The 18,956-nt window shown below is 39.2% G+C and overlaps 1 protein-coding gene across 3 annotated transcripts in view; it reads right to left on the minus strand.

Moving 5' to 3' along the window:
- The window catches only part of CAMKMT (calmodulin-lysine N-methyltransferase), a 329,988-nt gene that overhangs the window by 8,118 nt on the left and 302,914 nt on the right, over positions 1-18,956 (minus strand). For 2 of the 3 annotated variants that reach the window (XM_015587585.2, XM_025045088.1), the window contains 2 exons: positions 15,269-15,343; positions 8,336-8,399 (listed from right to left, as the gene is read on the minus strand). In XM_015587585.2, coding sequence (XP_015443071.2) covers positions 8,336-8,399; positions 15,269-15,343 — 139 coding nt within the window. The remainder of the gene's footprint in view (positions 1-8,335; positions 8,400-15,268; positions 15,344-18,956) is intronic. The other variant, XM_015587587.2, reaches the window with a different exon arrangement.

An 18,956-nucleotide genomic window follows, 5' to 3' on the forward strand; every position in this document is an offset into this window, starting at 1 on the left:
TTTCCCTCACACCTGCAAGAAAAGACATGGATACACCGTCCCAGATATCAAGTGTGTTTTCAAACTGTGTTTACATAGACATGTACACACTCGGGCACATCATTATAGCAGCACCAATCATACCACTACACTTAAATTTCTGTCAGTTTTTCCAATATTAATTGCTATTTTCAGGTGGTTTTCAAACTTAGCAGCAAAAATTAATTTTGATGTGAAACTAGATATAATACATGGTCTCAGCAGGGGAACAAAAGTCCCCATTAAAAAAAAAAAGAGGGACTACTAGGTCATTTAGTCATTTCTAAGAGCTGGTTGCCATTCTGGATTTTTGAATAATGGAAGTCGTTTTATTTTAAATTCACCTGCAAAAATTTTCTTACAGTTACAATGGAAGAGCTGATTTTTAACAACTGTTATCTAAGCTATTTATCATAATGTTTACAGGGCTACAGGGTTCTCGGTTGGGTTGATGCTTGAATTTAAAAAGTACATGCTCCATACCCCGCACCTCCTTGTTGGTTGGGGCGAGTTGTTAGGGGATTGCAACTAAGCATATGGCAGTGCTCTCTGCCCAGATAGCTCTTTCCTCCTTTAGGTCTCAGTTTACTTGTCCTTCCCTAACCACCCAATCTAAAACATAGGCCCCTCCCCATCACTTTCACCCGCCTCTCTCTGCTTTATTCTTGTTCCTAGTGCTCAACACCACTGACATGCATTATATTCTTTTCTGTTATTGTCCAATTCCTCTGTCTGGAATGTATGCTCTGTGACAACGGATCTTCTAATGTTTTATTCACTGCATTTTCTAAGAGCTGAGCATATAGTAGACAATCGATATTTGTTGAGAGAATAAACTAAATCCAAATGTTGAATAATTTGAGAAACATAAGTCTTTGGGAATTCAAAGACCACGTTCTATGGCTTATTCTTTAGACAAGATTTACTCCAAGAAGGTTTTACAGAGTCAGCGACTACGATGAGATTTCAGAGGGTAGCATTCTGTGCGCAATACCGTACCCACAAGAAAGAAGAAGAGTGAACTCTTTAATCTCTAATTACTCAGTTATGAGTTTTAAAATGCTTCCTTTTTCATTTCATCTCACAGATACCTTTGAGATGTGGATTAATATTTAGGAGGGACAATAGTACTTCATCCATTCATTCGATAAGCATCCACCGAGTCTGCATCCACCCCACAATGAATGGTTTTAAAGGCCCCCCCACCCCCATGTCCGCAGTGGAGCAGGACACTTTGTCTGGTACAATCAGAGGACTGTGCCTTACAAATTAGGCTACAAAAATCAAAACAAGGAAAAAATAGAGATTTAAAATTAGCCAATCGCTTTAGAAAAATTATTTTCAATTTACCAAAGCATAACTTTTTAAGCATTCACAGTCACAGAATCATGTTAAACTCAGAATGAACACTCAATTGAATGTAAAATTTGACTGATGAGCAGACATTTTAGAGAACTCATTTATCTCTGGAGAGAAGAGTAGTTCCACAAAACAACAATGATGTTGTTTACATTGTGAGCAGTTGTGGTTATTTTGCTAGACTAATCCATATGCACATATTAAAGGGTGTGTACTTCTGGAAAAAATAAATATGCTTCAGATTTATTTTAGAAGAAATATGTTATGCCTTTATTCCTTTTTCATTTCCAGGCAATCGACTATTAAATACCAATTACATGTTTAAGCTTATGTTTATTTTCTAACCATTTTTTTTACCCATTTTTGAGATGCCGCCTACACCTGCTTCCTCCTGCTTCTTCCCCTACATCTCTCTCAGTCCCCTTCCTTGGCTTCTCTTCTCCCACCTGCCCTTAGACAGAGGAATTGGACCAATTGTCAGTGGTCCCCAGAGCTCTGCCTACATTTTGCTCATATCCTATACAGTTCTAGGCAATTGTACACAACTTTAACTATCACTTATAAAACAAAACTTCAAAGTATTTAAATGCAGCATTCACCACTTCCCAGGGCCCACACCCATATTTTCACTACTAGGTCACTCCATGGGGATGTTCTGAAAGTACCTTTACCCCATTCTGTCTAAAATAAAACTCAGTATCCTTGGCCCCAAACCCCTACTCATTCATTCATTCATTCTCATTCTCTCTCTCTCTCTCTCTCTCTCTCTCTCTCTCTCTCTCTCTCTCTCTCTCTCTCTCTCTCTCTCTCTCTCTCTCTCTCTCTCTCTCTCTCTCTCTCTCTCACACACACACACACACACACACTCAGACACACAAGGTACCTAGCACTTCCTCACCCCTCACCTTTAAAATGAACCTAGAAACCTGGGGATCATGGCATTGCCTTTTAAAACCCTTCAACGCCACATCTCCCTATTCACATCACTGTCATCTGCTGCCTGTGGTTCTCAAACCGAGTTTGAGTTGCTTCGAGGGTGATTTGGAGGGGTAAAAGAGAAACGAAGAAAAATGAAGTGCTAAGCTTCTCACATCCAATTTAACTGAAGATACTTCACTTTTCTGTTTTATAATTGGTGTGCTGTTTAAAAATATTTTGACCAAAGGGTTCTGCCATTTATACACGTTTTGAAAACCACTAACATGGGTCCCACCTTTTTGGGATGGCAGTCAAAGCCTGGCATGACCTGACCCACGCCCACCTCTGCAGCCTTTTCTCTGCCCGTCCTTCACACTCACCTTGGGCTCTAATCAGGCCTAACTCATTGCAGTCCTCTAATTTGTTCTTTCAGGGACCCCCTTATGTCTTCAGCCCTGCAAACATTCCCTTCAGGTGGAATGCTTCTCCTAACCTCCAGTTCTTTGTCTGCCTTGTAAACCCTTACTCATCCTTCAACACCCAGACTAGACACCCTGCCCCTGTGATGCCTTTGCTGAGCTCCTTTGGCTCCCACACTGTGTCTCCTGCTGCAGCTGGCCGCTTCACTCCCTGCTTCTGGGGGCTACCCAAACCTCTGCCACATCCTAACACACCACCAGGTAACTAACTGCTCGTTTGCTTGCCTCTCACTGAACTGTGTGCTCCTTCAGGGCAGGATTGCATCATACCTTACCGTGTCCCCAGGTCCTAGCACCATGTCTGGCATCTGAGAGGCACTCGATAGATGTTTGCTGAATGAATCTGTCAGTGAATAGCCATTCAGTTCCTTCTTCTCAATTTTCGGGTCTTCACGCCCTTCTAACTGAACTTATTGGTCTAAACTGGACCCTGAGGAAACTTGACGCTTTCAAGCTCTCTCTTACTCCACCCCAGCCTTCATGCTGTGGCCAGAGAGATCTTTCTAGAACCCACATCTGACCTCGCCACTGCTCGAAAACTTTCAATGGTTCTCTATTCCTCGTATAATAAAGCCCAATCTTTTTATCATAGTGTTCTTAGCCTTTTATATAATGGCACCCCAAATTAACTCTTTGACCTTAGCTCCTGCCCCTCCCCACCCCAACCCCCAAACCACACTGACGCTTTTACACTCCAGTCAGAGCAAACATCTTGTCGACCCCCAAACATGACATGCTTTGTAAACTCTACCCCTGTGAGCGCTGTTCTCTCTGTCTGGGATGTTGTCTTCTAGTCACTTCCTCTGAGGCTTAGAATGAATGCTCTTCTGGCTATTCAAGACCAAAGTCAGATACCACTGCCTCCAGGGAAATCTTCCTCAGGCAGTTAATCACTGTGTGCTGTACCTCTGCCTAGTGCCCACCCTACTGCATTGTAATTCCTGGTAGCTCATGCATCAACTGTCCCGAGATTCTCGCAGTATTCATTATTCATATTTATACCCCCACCCCACATTTCCCAGCACAGTGCCAGGGAGAGAGTAAGTACTCAATAAATGTCCGTTGAATCAAGACAGAGTCCAAATCCTAGAGTATCTCACACTCTATTAAAGATGTAAATTAGAAAGATTCACAGAATAAAAATAACACCAGGCTATATATGATCAAGTGCTGGGCTGTTATAAGCCATTTTGTATTGTCCACCTGTGTGTGCGTTACATCTCCACAAGAGATGACAAATTCCTTGGGGGCAAAGACTCAGCACTGCACATGCTGAATAAGCATGCAGGTGGATTTCAGAAAAGGACTTCCTGAGCTAGGTCCCTGCTCTGAGGGTCTTAAAACCATCTGGGGGACTCTCTGGTCCTGCAACTGGGAGAGCAGGCCTGGCTGAACGCAGCTTCTCACCAAGGACAGGGGAGGGTCTGCTGGACCTCTGACCCAGCCAGCAGACAGAAACCAAGAGTCCTTCAGCACCATCTCAGTTCACTGCACTGAGCCCATACTCGTAAGGCAATTTCCCTGAGACAAGCAAAAACAGAGGTTTGTACAGGTGTGTACAGAGATGTTAGATTAAAAAAAAAAAAAAGATGAGAAAATTTGTCACTAAAAAGAAACTGCTCTTTTAAAATGAGAGTTCATGGCTTACATTTTCAGCACTCCTTGCGTACAGGCGGGACTCCAGGAATTTGGCGGTCAGTTAGGGCCAGTTTCTGAAGGTTAAATGAATTCCACAGTGATATTTTTGAATTCTTGACAATCAGTCAGCAGTGATAACAAGCTGGAGAGCTGTCGATATTGCCTCCCCATCCATCTCCTCGTGGCCCTGAGTAAACTCGCACTGTCTGGCAGGCTTGGCTCCCCTCCCTGCACCCAAAGCCATTTTGGAGGAATATTAGTAGATACCATTTGTTGGTTGTCAGTTCCGGACTAAAGTTCAACTTGCAGGCTGCTGCGGCTATTTTAAATTACATTTGGGTCCTCTGATATCAGGCACTGGTGATGGTCTTTAAAGAACACAGTGACAGGGGGTCACCTATCAATCATTAGCAACAAGGAGCCACTTACTGGAGGCAAAAAGGTAAAAGGGGTTGGGGTGAAGGCTGCTTCTTGGAATGAGTAAAATTTGCTGATTTTGTTTCTTTTTAAATATCTATTCTTTTCATTTTTTAAGGCTACTAGAGAGTCCCTTGTAGTATTCTGGCAGGAGTCAAGTGTTTTACAGATTCTATCAACAAGCAAGTTGAAGAAAGTTTCCACTTGGATCAGGTGACAAACATTTCTTCCTAAAATTTAGGGCTGCCTAGAATGACTTTCTAACCATGGGTGCCCGTTTGGTGGAGAATCTAAGCTCAGCCTTGGGATTCGAGATCACCAGGAGCCCACTCAGTTGGCTAAGCTCTCTCCAGGGTCTGCCCTGCTTTCGTGACTCCATTAGAAAAATTGAAAAGCAGAGAAACTCTTCTTGTCCTTCTACTTCCTTTGTTTCTGGAACTCTGACTCTGACAGCTGATTTGCCCTAGCTACAAATCAAAGAACCACACCCCTGCAAATGATAGAATTCATTTCTTCCCACAGCTTCCCACTTGAACTTTCATGTTTCGATTATTTCAGTCTTGCCGTCTAGTAGTAACCTCTCTCCCTTCATGCAATGCAAGCTGTCTATAGTAAAAAGTCTCATCTTCATCCAGGTAGACAACCCTCCTGGGACCAGTGCAGGGCCTATGGCAGGTATGCAGGACGTGGGTGCAGGGGAGACGCTGTGTGTTCCACTTACGTGCAGAAGTTGTCAAAGTCCAGGTAAAGAAAATGATTTCATCCCCTCCCACCAGCATTTCTTCGAGGAAAATGCTTGGAAAGAGCTCCCTACAAGAGCCAGAAAGTCTCTCTCGTTCTTCAAGGTAACAAAGAGCTAACGCATGTTCAGAGCCAATCAGGTGCTAGAGCTTTCCAGTGCATTGGTTTGTTCAGTCCCCATTTTACAGATGAGAAATCGGCTTCGAGAGATGAGTCCAGTAAATGGCTAGATAGGAAGAACAGATTTGGGTTTTGTATGCAGATATTTCTGACTCCACCCACTGGGGCCTTCCTAGGAATTTGAAGCATTTGGCTCAAGTGTAGTTTTTGCTGAGCACCTTGAGAACCTGTATCTCCCATTGAATTTGCTGAGCCTTAAATTACCAGGAACTCAGGATCCACCGGTGCAGCCCAAGTTGTTTCTCTGTGGGCCCCTGATGACACCTTTAGCCTCTCGGCCACAAAACCATGAAGTTTTCTGGGCTCAAGAAAACATTAAAAGCAGCTCTAATTGTAATGAAATAAAACCTTTATTATTATCTTAGTCTTGGACTGTGACTTCCACAACATATACACTTAGCAGGGGGAGGTCCTTTGGAAGCAGAACAGCCAGCCCTGAGAGCTAAGAAGAATTCAGTTTTTCTCTGGTTGCCCACAGGCTTCAAGAACCCTTCCAGTCCACTGGCACGGGATGCGGAGCTGCTGGTCATTGCCAAGTCCACACGACCCTTCTGGGGTCCACCTGGGCGGAGGCCCAGGGAATTCAAGCTTTCTGCCTCCCCAGACCTCCTGATGGGGATGGGATTCCTGGGTGGTAATTTTGGTATGTCCTTGTGCCATCCACCACTTGGTTTTCCTCCCTTACAGTGAGCCTCTTACACCTTGGGCTAGAACACCTGGAATGCTTGTGTATCAGCCATCCCATAAGGGGCCTAAGCGAGGACCCCACTCCCATTTCTAATGCTACAGTTTGGTGCAGCCCCCTCTGCTCTGGCCTCCCTACTCCTCACGTGGCATGAGTGAATACACCTCTTATCAGAGCTAAGGGTAAGTGTCAGCTGTCAGTAGGAGGGCTTCTGTCTTTGCTCAGAAGGGGCTGCTGTGTGGAACTACACTTCAGGCAACAGGGAGTCTGGTTAGAATTTAATAGAGGGTATGACAGAGCTTCTAGAGATTCCAGTCCAATTTGCATTTAGGTCTATTCAAACTTTGGGCAGTTTTATATTATAAATCATGAGGATGATTTACTATAGCTCCTGGGTAAATCATGCAAATCTGCTACAAAATGGAGTATTTTCCACAAATAGGCTTTGAAGGGGTGTTGATGATGAATGAAGTTCTGTTTGTTCAGTGTGAGATCCAGGCGTTCTTGAAAGCATAGTATTTATATTCGATACATTTTCACAGAGGACTTTATATCCAAGAATCTCGGTACCCTCTCTGAAAATCCTGATCTTGCAAATGCTCACAAGAATCGCCCAAGGCTCATGGTGTGGATGAAGAAGCCCAAGAGTCCTTATCCTACCGTCAACTTGGGCTGCTTACCCAACCAGGCAGCAGCCATCGATAGCTTATAGCATGCTTCTTCCTTGCCTCAAGACCTACTACCCACCTCACAGAGGGAACTGAGAAGGCCAATTTAATTGAATTGACTACCACTTACAAAGCTGTGGTTACTCCTCTGAGAGGCTTATTTAAAGTTTCTGAGCTATACAGAGATAACAAAATAAAGAGCAACAGTGTAAGGCAAAGGATGATTATCAAATTGCTCTGGGAACCTTCAATGTGAAAAAGATATAAAAGAAAGATTGAGAGGTATTAGTCTGTAAATCTCACTGAGGTCAGAAGACTAGAGCAAACCTTCCTTTTAAAAAGTCTTTAGAAACAAAACTTTAGAAAATATTTTACACACACACATTGTAGTTCTTTCTCAAACAAACGTGATTTCCTGTCTCAGATTGCATTAACATTGTTAACCTATTTTAAATTCCTATGGCACAGCAAGAGTCTTACATACTTATAAAAATTTTTTTTAAATGCATGAGCTTTAAACTCGTTTTTTTACTTTAAATAGACGTATATTAACTCTCCCGTTTAGGCTGCAGGACCTCCTGGCTTAGTATAACAGCCCAACAAAATAAGAGTGGATACAAACTCTGTAATTTACTCACAGGCATAAATGGATATATAAATGTAAAAATGTGCACAACATTTTATGCCATGCTTGGCTTCATTGTGACCTAATGTTTATAATATGTAAATAATGGCTTCCTTTTAAAGCAAAGAACTTTTAATATACAGATTCATCTGAAGTCCTTTTTCTTTAATATAAACAGAAATAGAAAGAAAAAATACTTTTGTAATAAATAAATACCCAATGACAAAGGTTACTACTGAAGGGATTTAAAATGACAGAAGTCAACAGAAAACTTTCAATATCATACTTCTACTTTAATATGAAGATATTGTTATCAAAGGAAAAGACTCAAGAAATTCTTTGATAAAAATAATCTCACACTATCTTTGAAGCGGTTTCATTTATTTTACTACCCACTGTGTTCTTTATCGGAAGGCCAAGGGTAAGAAGTTTCCTAGTTATGATTAGGAAAGAATCTGATAGATCAGAAGACCCAATTGAAGTTGGACATAATAAGTATTAAAGTATTACATGACATCAATCCTGCCATTCCATTACTCTCTCCATCTTTGTGCACAGACTAATTATTCTGAAGCCAGTGTTCAGGAGAAAATAGAAACATACTTACTCTGGGCTGGAGTAATCTCTTTATTGCATCAACAAGGCTGGCTCTGTACTGGTCCAGAAACAGGCTGACATTGAGAAGAGAGCAGAATCCAGATTAAACTAGGTTTTCAAGTCTAATGATACTAATGGAGATAAGCACAGGGCTAATGACACATGTTCACTCAACACTAAAAAAGAGAAATTGTTTCCTTCTATTCAAGTGTCTTATTGGAAAAATAAAAAAGATGTTGCAGTCAGTGGTATCCAACCAAAGCCAAGCCATCAACATGCAATAGGCCAGTATTCACGAGAGACTGGGCCATGTGTTAATGTTAAAAGAACAACTTCTAAGCCACTGTTTGGGGGAATCGTCCTGCTGAGACGAAGCTCTCCCAGCTTCCTGTCATTGGAGCTTAGCCTCTGTAGACCTGGGCCCTCTGCCCACCGAGAGTGCTGTGAGGCCACCCTCCAAAAACAAACCAGTGGCCCTATGACACCCAAACCACAGAGCAGGTCTCAAATGGTGATGGTTTTTAGTGACTATGGATAGCACGGAGGTTAGAGTTGACTGGAGACCTAGGACTAAATGGCTCCAAAAACAAAGATAAGGTTTAGGCAATGTGTCACAGAGACCATGGCAACTCTGGATTCCCCTCCCCCCGACCTTGATCTCCATGTTGAATTCTTTCCAGTTCACCGTCTTTCTTTTTTATCCTTTGGTCTTCTGAGAATTTCTGTTGTTGTTCTGTTACCCCTTTGGCTGGGTCAGTCTGACTCTATCTTCACCAGGCCTTATCTTGGAAGCTTGGGACAGAGTGTCCTTATCTGGGACTTGCAGGTTAGAACATTGGGCAACCTTGTGCATTGGCCATCCCATGAGGGGCTCGGCAAGGCCCCCCACTCTCATTTCTAATGCTTCAGTTTGGTGCAGGCCCCTCTGATCTGGCCTCCCTGCTTTTCACGTGGCATGAGTAAGTACTTCCCATTCTAGAGCCTTCCCTCATCCTTCTCAGAGCTATGGGTAAGTATCAGCTGTTAGTTGGAGGGCTGCTGTGTGGAGCCATACTTCAGGCAAGCAGGGAGCGTAGCTCATTGTTTAATAGAACTCTGGCTCTGACCTTTCTATGTCACCTTGGGCCAGTCACTTCACATGAGATTTCTGTTTCTTTGTCAATAAAGGCCCACTTATGTGGCTGTAGTGGGAATCAAATTAACAATCTACGTTAGTGGACACATATTTGTTGATCACCTACTTCATACTAGAGGCTGTTTTAGGCATTAGAAATAAGCTATGAATATGGCAAAGTTCCAACCCTCAAAGAGCTTCCGGTCTGCATTCATTTACCCATCGCTAGTTCTGGCACAGCATACAAACATAGAAGGGACTCAAATAAATATTTGTTTACTGTATGACTGGCAGATCGACACAGTCCTTGAAGTTGGGGAGCTTGTATAGGGGGTTAGTTTCAAGGACCCTAACACAGGCTCTACACCCTCCTTTACTGTTATCGTTATGGAAGAAATCAAAGTTTAGGCAGAATGTTTCACCAGACTAGGTTTTCTTCCAGTTCTCTCATTTGAGAGGGAGGAGTGGAGAGAGCAATTTCCAAGAAGTTTCCAAGAAGTCAGTGCTTGGTTTTCACCATATGATTAGTAGAAGGTTCTTCTATAAAATGATGCTTTGAGCAATGGGAAAAGGATACTCTAAAGATTAGCCAGAAATCATATTTAGAATGGGAACCTTATCCCATTCCATCCCTCGGTCAAGATAACCTGATTATTACCCATGGGAAAATTTTCTTATCGTTCCACAAAAAAATGTACTTAAATCTTAGAACACAGAATGTGTCCAATTTAAGTGCTCTAAAATTTTCCTTTAAGTCATATTAATCAGTGATTAATAACCATTAAGGATTAATAAGAAAGAGATCAAATGGTATCAAAGCATTTTAAATTTTTTTCTCTTCAGGACTATATACCTTATTCTTTAGTGAGACAATAATATCTTAAGCTTTAATAATTCAGCATTTTGGTTTTGTTTCTTAAGAAGACTATCATTGTGGGAAAGTATCTCTGCCATTAGTTGGGCCTATAGGAGATCTAGCTGGTTGGGATACATAGCATTAAGCAAAGGACCATGCTCAGTTTATCTGTGCATCCTAAGAGCCGGTAAGATTGTTAGGATAAACAGCATCTTGAAAGCAGAGTTTAAAACATAACCTTGCAAAGCACTATTTCTACTTAATGTTGCTAATGGCGACACAGATATTAACATCACAGCTTACAGAAAATGCAGCTGAATACGCGGTATGCATTCTAAACACAGTTATCTGAAAGATAATGTTGTCTACTCCATCACTCCAAATCAAATGTCCCAAAAGTAATTGTTGTAGTTCTTTAAGAGGTCTTTTTCCCAAGAAAGCTCACCTTTCTCCTTAGTTCTGGTGCAGAATTTATAACACTTTGTAGGATACGTCATATGAGCAATTTTAATGTGCTTTAGTGGGAGTGATATATAATCTCCTGAAAATTCACCCCTTAAATAAGTCCTAATGGGCTCAGAGAACAGCAGTAGCTTAAGTAGATCTATTAAAAAAGGCCGAGTGGGTCAGTGATTGGGATAGAGATATCATTTCAGCTCTCTCTTCAGTTACTGATCAAAATACATTGACGGTCAGTCTACTTTGGCCATTAAACATGCACACACACACACACACACACACACCCCACACACCACACCACACACACACACACACACACACACTCACACCCCTCTATATAATTCACTTGCGGAATCAACACTTGCTTTGTTCCACTGATACAAATCACAGATTTATGACAAAGGAAAGGGGCAGGGCCATTTTCATTATCTCCCTTAGAATCAGAGTTTTATGTTGAGCACAGAGCATTTACAACTCCTCTCAAAGGGAAATTAATTAGTGCAAAGAACAAGGAGGCATTTCTCTGTCACTTTCCACAAAAAGGAAGACCTCTATGTAATTGTCAAGGTGAAATGTGCTAAGTTAAATTCACTATTTCAGATTAACTTTCAGGGCAAGAACGGCCTCTATCAGTAGTTATCAACTGACTGTTGTGGGAGCTGCCACAGATGCCATATTCTGATCTCACTTGGCTCTGCCCCTTAGGGTGTGAGATCTTTGGCATTTTGTCTTTCTTCTTTGGGACTGAGTTTCCTCAGGTGAGGTGACAGGGCTGACTACATTTGGGTTAAAGATCTTTTCAGGTGTAAAGGTCTGTGAGTGAGAGTTAGAATTATCCATGACCACAGCATCTGGAAGAAAACAAAGAAATTCTAGAGCCTATTTTGAGAGAAAAAAAATATTTTTCATGAAAACACCTTAAATGCCAAACTTTTTCACCATTGAGAGTAAAGTAAAGAATATAGAAAATAGAAACAATCTACCATACATAGTTATCAAAAATGCTGAGAGAGCGAGCGAGGTGATGTACCTTCCCCATTCCGTTCCAAATTCTCAGGCTGCAGGCATGCAGATATGGTGCTGACTGTCCCACATACCTAACTCCACGCGCCAGGCTATGGGTGGCATTTCAGACTTGTTTTCCAAGCCTTTAGAGAATTCAAATGTACAGAATCATTTTATTTTTGCAGAGCTACAATAAACTGGAAAGCCATCAAACGCTGAATGAAAGCGTTCACTGGATAAAAAGAAAATCTTACTTCCAGACTCTTAGATTATTGTGATTGAACTGGAGTCTGGAAAGGCAGGCTTAAAATTAACAATCACTCACTGTTCTAAACTCAGCAAGGACTGGGCTAGACTACATTCCAGCGGAAAGGAACTCTTACATTAAATTCAACATTTAACAAGTCAACCAAGGAACTTAATAGGCAGTTTTTTTTTCTATACCTGTGGTTAGATATTCTAATATTTTGATGTTTGCCAACAGCATCTTTTTGCAGGTGTGGCTGTACCTCAATTTTTCCTCCTGTTTATTTCAAAGTTGACATTTTACAAGTTATTTAGGAATTATTGAACCACAAAACTATATTTCATTGTCAAAAATGCTGAATGGTGAAATAATGACTAGCTTTCACAGTTTGCCTTTTTATTTTATAATCTAGTTGAGCTAATAATTTAGATATGAACCAAGAGACTGTCTCTTCTGGGAAATAAGTTATTTCCCCCACTGCCCACAGGTTTATGAATGTCTGAATGTAAATATATGAATATATGAATGATTTAAGAACGTAAACATATCACCGCTTGTTGTAATCATGTGCATTTTGCTTGAACCACAATGCAGGTTTGGAATAGGTTTGTGTATAGAGCTTGTTTTCATGTAAATGGGATAAAGCAGTACCACTGGTTAGCTATGCAGGGAATCAGACAATGCCACCCTTGCTGGAAATACTTCAATAAGATTTTAATCCATGTACCTAATATTTGAACTCCGACTCTTGCTTCATATTCCTGTGGCCTAATCTAGATCTCGTTGACTAACAATGACTAAAGGATGATGTGAAACTTAACGTGATCTATTTGTGTGGCACCTATTTTTGGCACTGAGTATTTCAGGTTTCGTCTTGGAGGTAATGTCTAAAGGGAGCTTTCATTTCCTCCTCTATGACATTCTAAAAAAAAAAAAAGCAGCACGGTCTGCCTGCCTGCCCCTAGAAGGAGCGTCCAGGCAAAACTCTATAGAGAAACGCTAAACCAACAGGACATAAAGAACTCGTGGAACCCTGCACTTCACTGCTATATGCACAACATGCATATTATAAACATCACTGTACTTTCTAAGTTTCTAAGCAGCTTACCCATCTCTGTGAGTATGAAGAGAGACCATTACCAAAGCATTTCTTTTGGAAATAATATCAGCATCTCAGTGAGAGTAGCTTAATGTTTCACATTTACAAATGGAAAATGATAAACAGGCTGACATATTGGCACTTAGAACACCAGGAAAAAAAAAAACTTAATTCATGCATAGAAAAGCCATTTATAAAATGAAACTTGGTATATTTAGTTCATTTGAATTCATAAATTCTCACATAGCCACTGGATGTGTGTGTATGTTATGTGTGTGTGTGTGTGTGTGTATACTGCATTATGTTATATATTCGTAATGAAAGCCTTAACTGAATATGCATTATGTATATCAGTTGTACATGACCTTGTTGTTGGCTAGGAAAAAAAGACTATTTTTCAAACATGTTGTGTGGCTATTTTTAACCTGAGAACATTAATCGGAAAAGAGCTTAAATCTTACTTCCTCTGCTTGTCTCTCTGGTACAAATAGGATGACATGGTGTGAGTGTCCATAACACAAAGTATGAGAAAGCCAGGCTGTTTCGATATTTGTGCAAAGGACAAATTTAACTCTAAATCTCTTGGCCAGACCTGACTTTCCCCACATAATCAGAGCCCATCCATGTGCGACCCTTGTCTAAACCTCCAAGAAGACGCGGCCCTCCTTCCCACTTTCCACTGCTCTCTGATCTGACTTTCATGCTTAATCTGATTTAATCCTGCCAGCATTATCTTCATCTGTGCAATGAAACCTGGAGGATCCTTTCTCATATTTGGTGAGGAAAGGCATTTACTAAATTACTTGCTCAAATCATATGGTGAGGTTTTAGTTCCTTATTTTTGATTAGATGAGGGATGTAATATCGAGACACAATATCAATGATTAATCAGAAATCTGTTTCCCCCTTTTTTGGAACAGGTTTTCTGAAATTGGGTTCAAAGAGACTAAAAGGGCCATAGAAAAGTAGAAAATCTCAGTCTAAATTAAACAAAATATTTATTTTTTTGAGAAGTATTTTTCAGAAGAAAACAGAAAACAAATCTAATTTCATTGACTTAGGTAGAAAAGTTACCCATTGGAAATCATATTAAATAGTAGTAGTAGTAGTAGTAGTAGTAGTAGTAGTAGTAGTAGTAATAATAATAATAATAATAATAAAGACTTCCTGAAAATTTCATTGCATTTATTCAGCTCTCTGATAGGGACAGTCTTATCCGGGTTCTCAATCTTATGATTGGGTTTATCAATATAATAAAACTTCTTCAGAATCTGAACTTGTGTTTTCAAATCTAAAGTGTCATGAAAAAATCATGATAAAAGTACAAATAAGATCTGACTCTTAACAAGAAAAATACTTGTGAGTTGTCAATGTTTCTCATATGCTGAAATAATTATTATTTAACACACATGAAGAAAATGCATAAGGTTACTCAAAATAATTATTAAGGTTTGATACATATTTATCCTGTAACTTGGATCAGACTTTCATTAACAATAAGTAGATTCGGCTAAAAGAGAAGACCAAATATGTAAATTATTTTTAAAAAGCAGGCATCTGGCAGAGATTTTAATATTATTTGCATAACAATAAAATGTAATTTTATAATTCTTGTTTTATGTATAATTAAATATCATAATTGAATACACTGAAAATATTAGAGAGCAAACATACATTTTTAAGAAAAGTTATTTCCCTAAAGATATTCCACAGATATGTTTATTTGCTGGAGAATATATATGTGTGCACACATATGTATATTCTCTTATATCAATAGTCAGATCTCTCCTAAGAAGTAAGCTAATTGAGCTGTTTGTGTTGATAAACTCCTTTTTCTCCAGACTATTCCTCTCCGAGCCATAATTATTTGCAATTTGCCTAAGTCGTCCATTTACTGATACGTCAAGCATGAAACAGAGGCAATTCCAGAAAATGGAAATGCTTCTCAAAATCAATCTTTGGGAAATAATGTGGTAGAAGTTACTGTGTGATAGAAGACTACCTTATAACTGTCACATGGAGATGAATATTAATTTGTTGAGGTTAAGGTGGCTTTGTGCTTCATTTGTTGACTTTGCTTAGCCGTCAGCAAAGCAGCACAGCCCAATTACTCCAGCAAAGCTATTTTTTCTAACAGGAGTTTTATGATTTTTATGTACTTACCAGTCAGCACACATAACCATGTCAAAATGTCCTTCCAGTTGAGAGACATCTGTCTCATTATCCCATCGTAAAACGCTTGAGGAGAAAAAGATTTTTAAAATTATACTTAGGGTTTTTTTTTACTTTTGATTTTGAGCTATTAACATTATTTTTTGTGCCACTTGAAATTATTTAAAAGATATACACAAGTTATTTCAAAAGGTATAATAAAAAACTAGGGATGTAACTGTTCTATATTTTATTTAGTCTTCGAATATAGACTAGGAAGAATTCTCTATTTAAATATGACAGTTAAGCTTTTGCTGGTTTACTAGTTTTTGTAGGTTGTTTGGAGACAAACTGGGGAAAAATATCTTTACCGAAATCATTAGAATGAGTCTAGACTCAACGTCAATGAAGCACATATTAAAATCAAAGTATTCCCCATCTGACTGGAATACAACTTATAAAAAGAAATGAGGTGAAACTTAGTATATGTCTATATCACCTAGCATGTCAGTTGCATTTCTTATTGATAAAAGAAACAATTTGGCAAGATGGAAGAAAAGCCAACTTTCACATAGTAGCTCTCAGTTTTCAGGCACATTTTAAAATTCCCTCATCCTCACACTTAGTCTCCAAAAGAGGATCGGGTTTTAAACTCACCAAAGAGCTCCACATTGCTAGATTCAGGTTAGTTCTTAGTCTTCATTTTACTTGCTCTATCAGCTTGGAACTCTCCCATGAACTCCAAATTCATATATCCAACTTCCTATTTTAATATTTCTACCTGGATATCTAACAGACATCTCAAACATATGTTCAATATTGAATTCCCCAAATTCATTTCATTCGTTCACAGTATTTCTCTTCTTGTTAACTCCATCTTTTCAGTTGCTCAGGCCAAAAACCTTGGCTATATATCTCTGACTCTTCTTTTTCTGTTACACCCACACAGATAGGAAATGCAGTTAGTTCTACCTTGAAAATACATGAAAATCCAACTTTTCTCTATCTCCACTGCTCTTCTCACCCTGGAAAAAATTACCAACTTCTCTCATCTGAATTATTGCATAGTCTCCTAATTGGTCTCCCTGCTTCCACCCATCACTCTACAATCACTGCTCAAAACAGCAGCCAGAATGATCCTTTAAAAACACATACCAAATCACAAGACTTCTCTCCTTACAACCTTGTAATGGCTCCTCTCTTTACTCAGAGTAAAAGTCAAAGTCTTTCAATGACACTATTCAATCCCGTTACCACATGGATCTCATCTATTACTCTCCTCTTTGCTCTTTGCTCTGGCAACACTGGTCTCCTTATGATTTCTTGAATATACTAGGCATGCTTCTGCCTTAGGGTCTTAAAACTGGCTGCTTCCTCTGTGTGCATGCTCTTCCTCCAGATATCCCTTTGGCTCGTTCCCTCACCTTCTTCAAGTCTGCTCAAATGTCTTACCTTCTCAAGAAAGCCTACCCTGACCACTCTACTTAAAACTACCATGATTCATTTCTACTCCAGTACTCTTGAACTCCATTAATCTGCTCTTTATTTTTCTATAGCAGTTATTACTCTTCGATGTGTTATATAAGTAAATTATTAATTTTGTTTATTCTTTCTTTCTTCAGTAGAACACAAGCACCACAGGGACAGAGATTTTTTAAGTCTGTTTATGCCGTGATGTATATTCATTGCCAAGAGCAGTCCCTGCCACATAGCAGCTGTTCAATAAATATATTATATAAATAAACTGTGTATGAATGTACCTAGCATAGTGCCTGGCACACAAAAGGCACTCAAGAAATAGAGGTTTCTATATTAAGTTGTTCTCTGAATAGAATGTATAGTTTAGCCAGATATGGAGGCCACTTAAAATGCTTTCTGAGGATTTCTGCTTTGGGCAAAGATGGAGTAACAAGGACCTCATTTGCCCTATAGCCTGAAACAACCCCCCAAACTACACAAAATATATAAAATGATAATTTTCAACAAGCTGAAAATTAGCAACAAAGGACAGGGGGGAAATTAAGCGAGCCTTACTATTTATCATGTTACTACCTTGAGAGAGTTTCCAGACCACAGCTCAGGGAAGGAGAACTGAGGTGGAACCTGGTGGACTCCCTGAGCTAAGGAGATGGAGCTGAGAGTCCGAGAAAACCAAGTCAGTTACAGGTCCCAGTAAAGAGCACCAGATAGGAGGGTGCTGCACACAGAGAGAATTCCAAAAGTCTGTAGATAGCCCCCCTGGAGTATTTTATAGAGTTCTGATTGGGGCATGTATTTGAGAAAACTAGCTGAAGTTGAGAAGATTGGATGAGACTGGGCCAGTTGCTCACACAGGGCCAGGAATAGTACCTATTCCACAAGCCAGACTGGAGAACCTCATGATTCACAGGGCACTGAGTAGAGTCTTCAGCTGGGTCTTGTCTCAGTAGTAAAGAATAGTTAGCCCTAGACTAAAAGCTGCTCTGGTCATGCCTAACAAATCTTAAAAGCAAGACCAGAAAGGATCAAATTATTTCAAAATAACTGTGTTCCAGAACAGAACTCAAAAACATTTACAGGAGTACAAAAACATTCGGATCCTAATGACGTAAGAGTACTAGACAAGCAAGTAATTGAAATAATACAACGCATAATAAAGAACAAGTCAACAGTTGAACCAAATCTAAACCTGACACGGATGTTAGAATTAGCAAACAAAGGCATTAAAATAGTTATCATAATGGTATTCATTTTATTTAAAAAGTTGAATAGAGTTATGAAAGATATTTTTGAAGTCCTAAGTCAAAATTTTAAAGATGAAAACTGCCATGTCTGAGAGGAAAAAAATACATTAGATGGGATTAACAACAATTAGACATTACAGAATGGAAGATTAGTGAACTTGAAGACAAAGCAATAGAAAGTATCCAAAATGAAATACAGAGAGAAAATAAAAAGAATAGAAATAAATAAAAAGAGCATTAGCAAGTAAGTTTTGGGGCAAATTTAAGTGGTCTAATATATATGTGTAATTGCAGTCTTCAAAGGACAGAAGAAAGGGGGAGGCAGAAAATTATTTGAAGAAATATTGGCTGAAATATTTCCAAATTTAATGAAAACTATTAATTCATAAATCAGGAAACTCCAACAAACTCCAAGCACAAGAAACACACACAAAAAACTACATAACACATGATAATCTACTCAAATTTCCCCAAAGCAGTGATAAAGAGAAAATCTAAAAAGTACACAGAGGGAAAAAAAGACACATGATATACAAATAAAGATAAAGATGACAGCATATCTCTTGTAAGGAATATGCAAATCAGAAGACAGTAGTGTGACATCTTTTAAGTACTAAAAAGAAAAAAATTGTCAACCTAGAATTATGTAGCCATTAAAAATATGTATATTTTAAAAAGATGAAATAAACATTTTCAGACATACAAAACCTGAAAGAATTAATCACTAGCAGATAGTCATTACAAGAAATGCAAAGAAAGTCCTCCAGGCAGAAGGAAAACCATACCAGATGGAAATATGGACCCATGGAAATGAATGTTAAGAACCAGAAATTGTAACTACACGGGCAAATTTATAATATTTTTTTCATATTATAGAACTCTCTTTAAAATATAATTGACTGGTTAAACAACAAACAGGTATTCTGAGGTTTCTAACATATGCATAAGTAAAATATAGGACAATAACAGAATAAAGA

Source organism: Pteropus alecto, unplaced genomic scaffold (assembly GCF_000325575.1).
Source record: "Pteropus alecto unplaced genomic scaffold, ASM32557v1 scaffold131, whole genome shotgun sequence".
Lineage (NCBI taxonomy): Eukaryota > Metazoa > Chordata > Mammalia > Chiroptera > Pteropodidae > Pteropus > Pteropus alecto.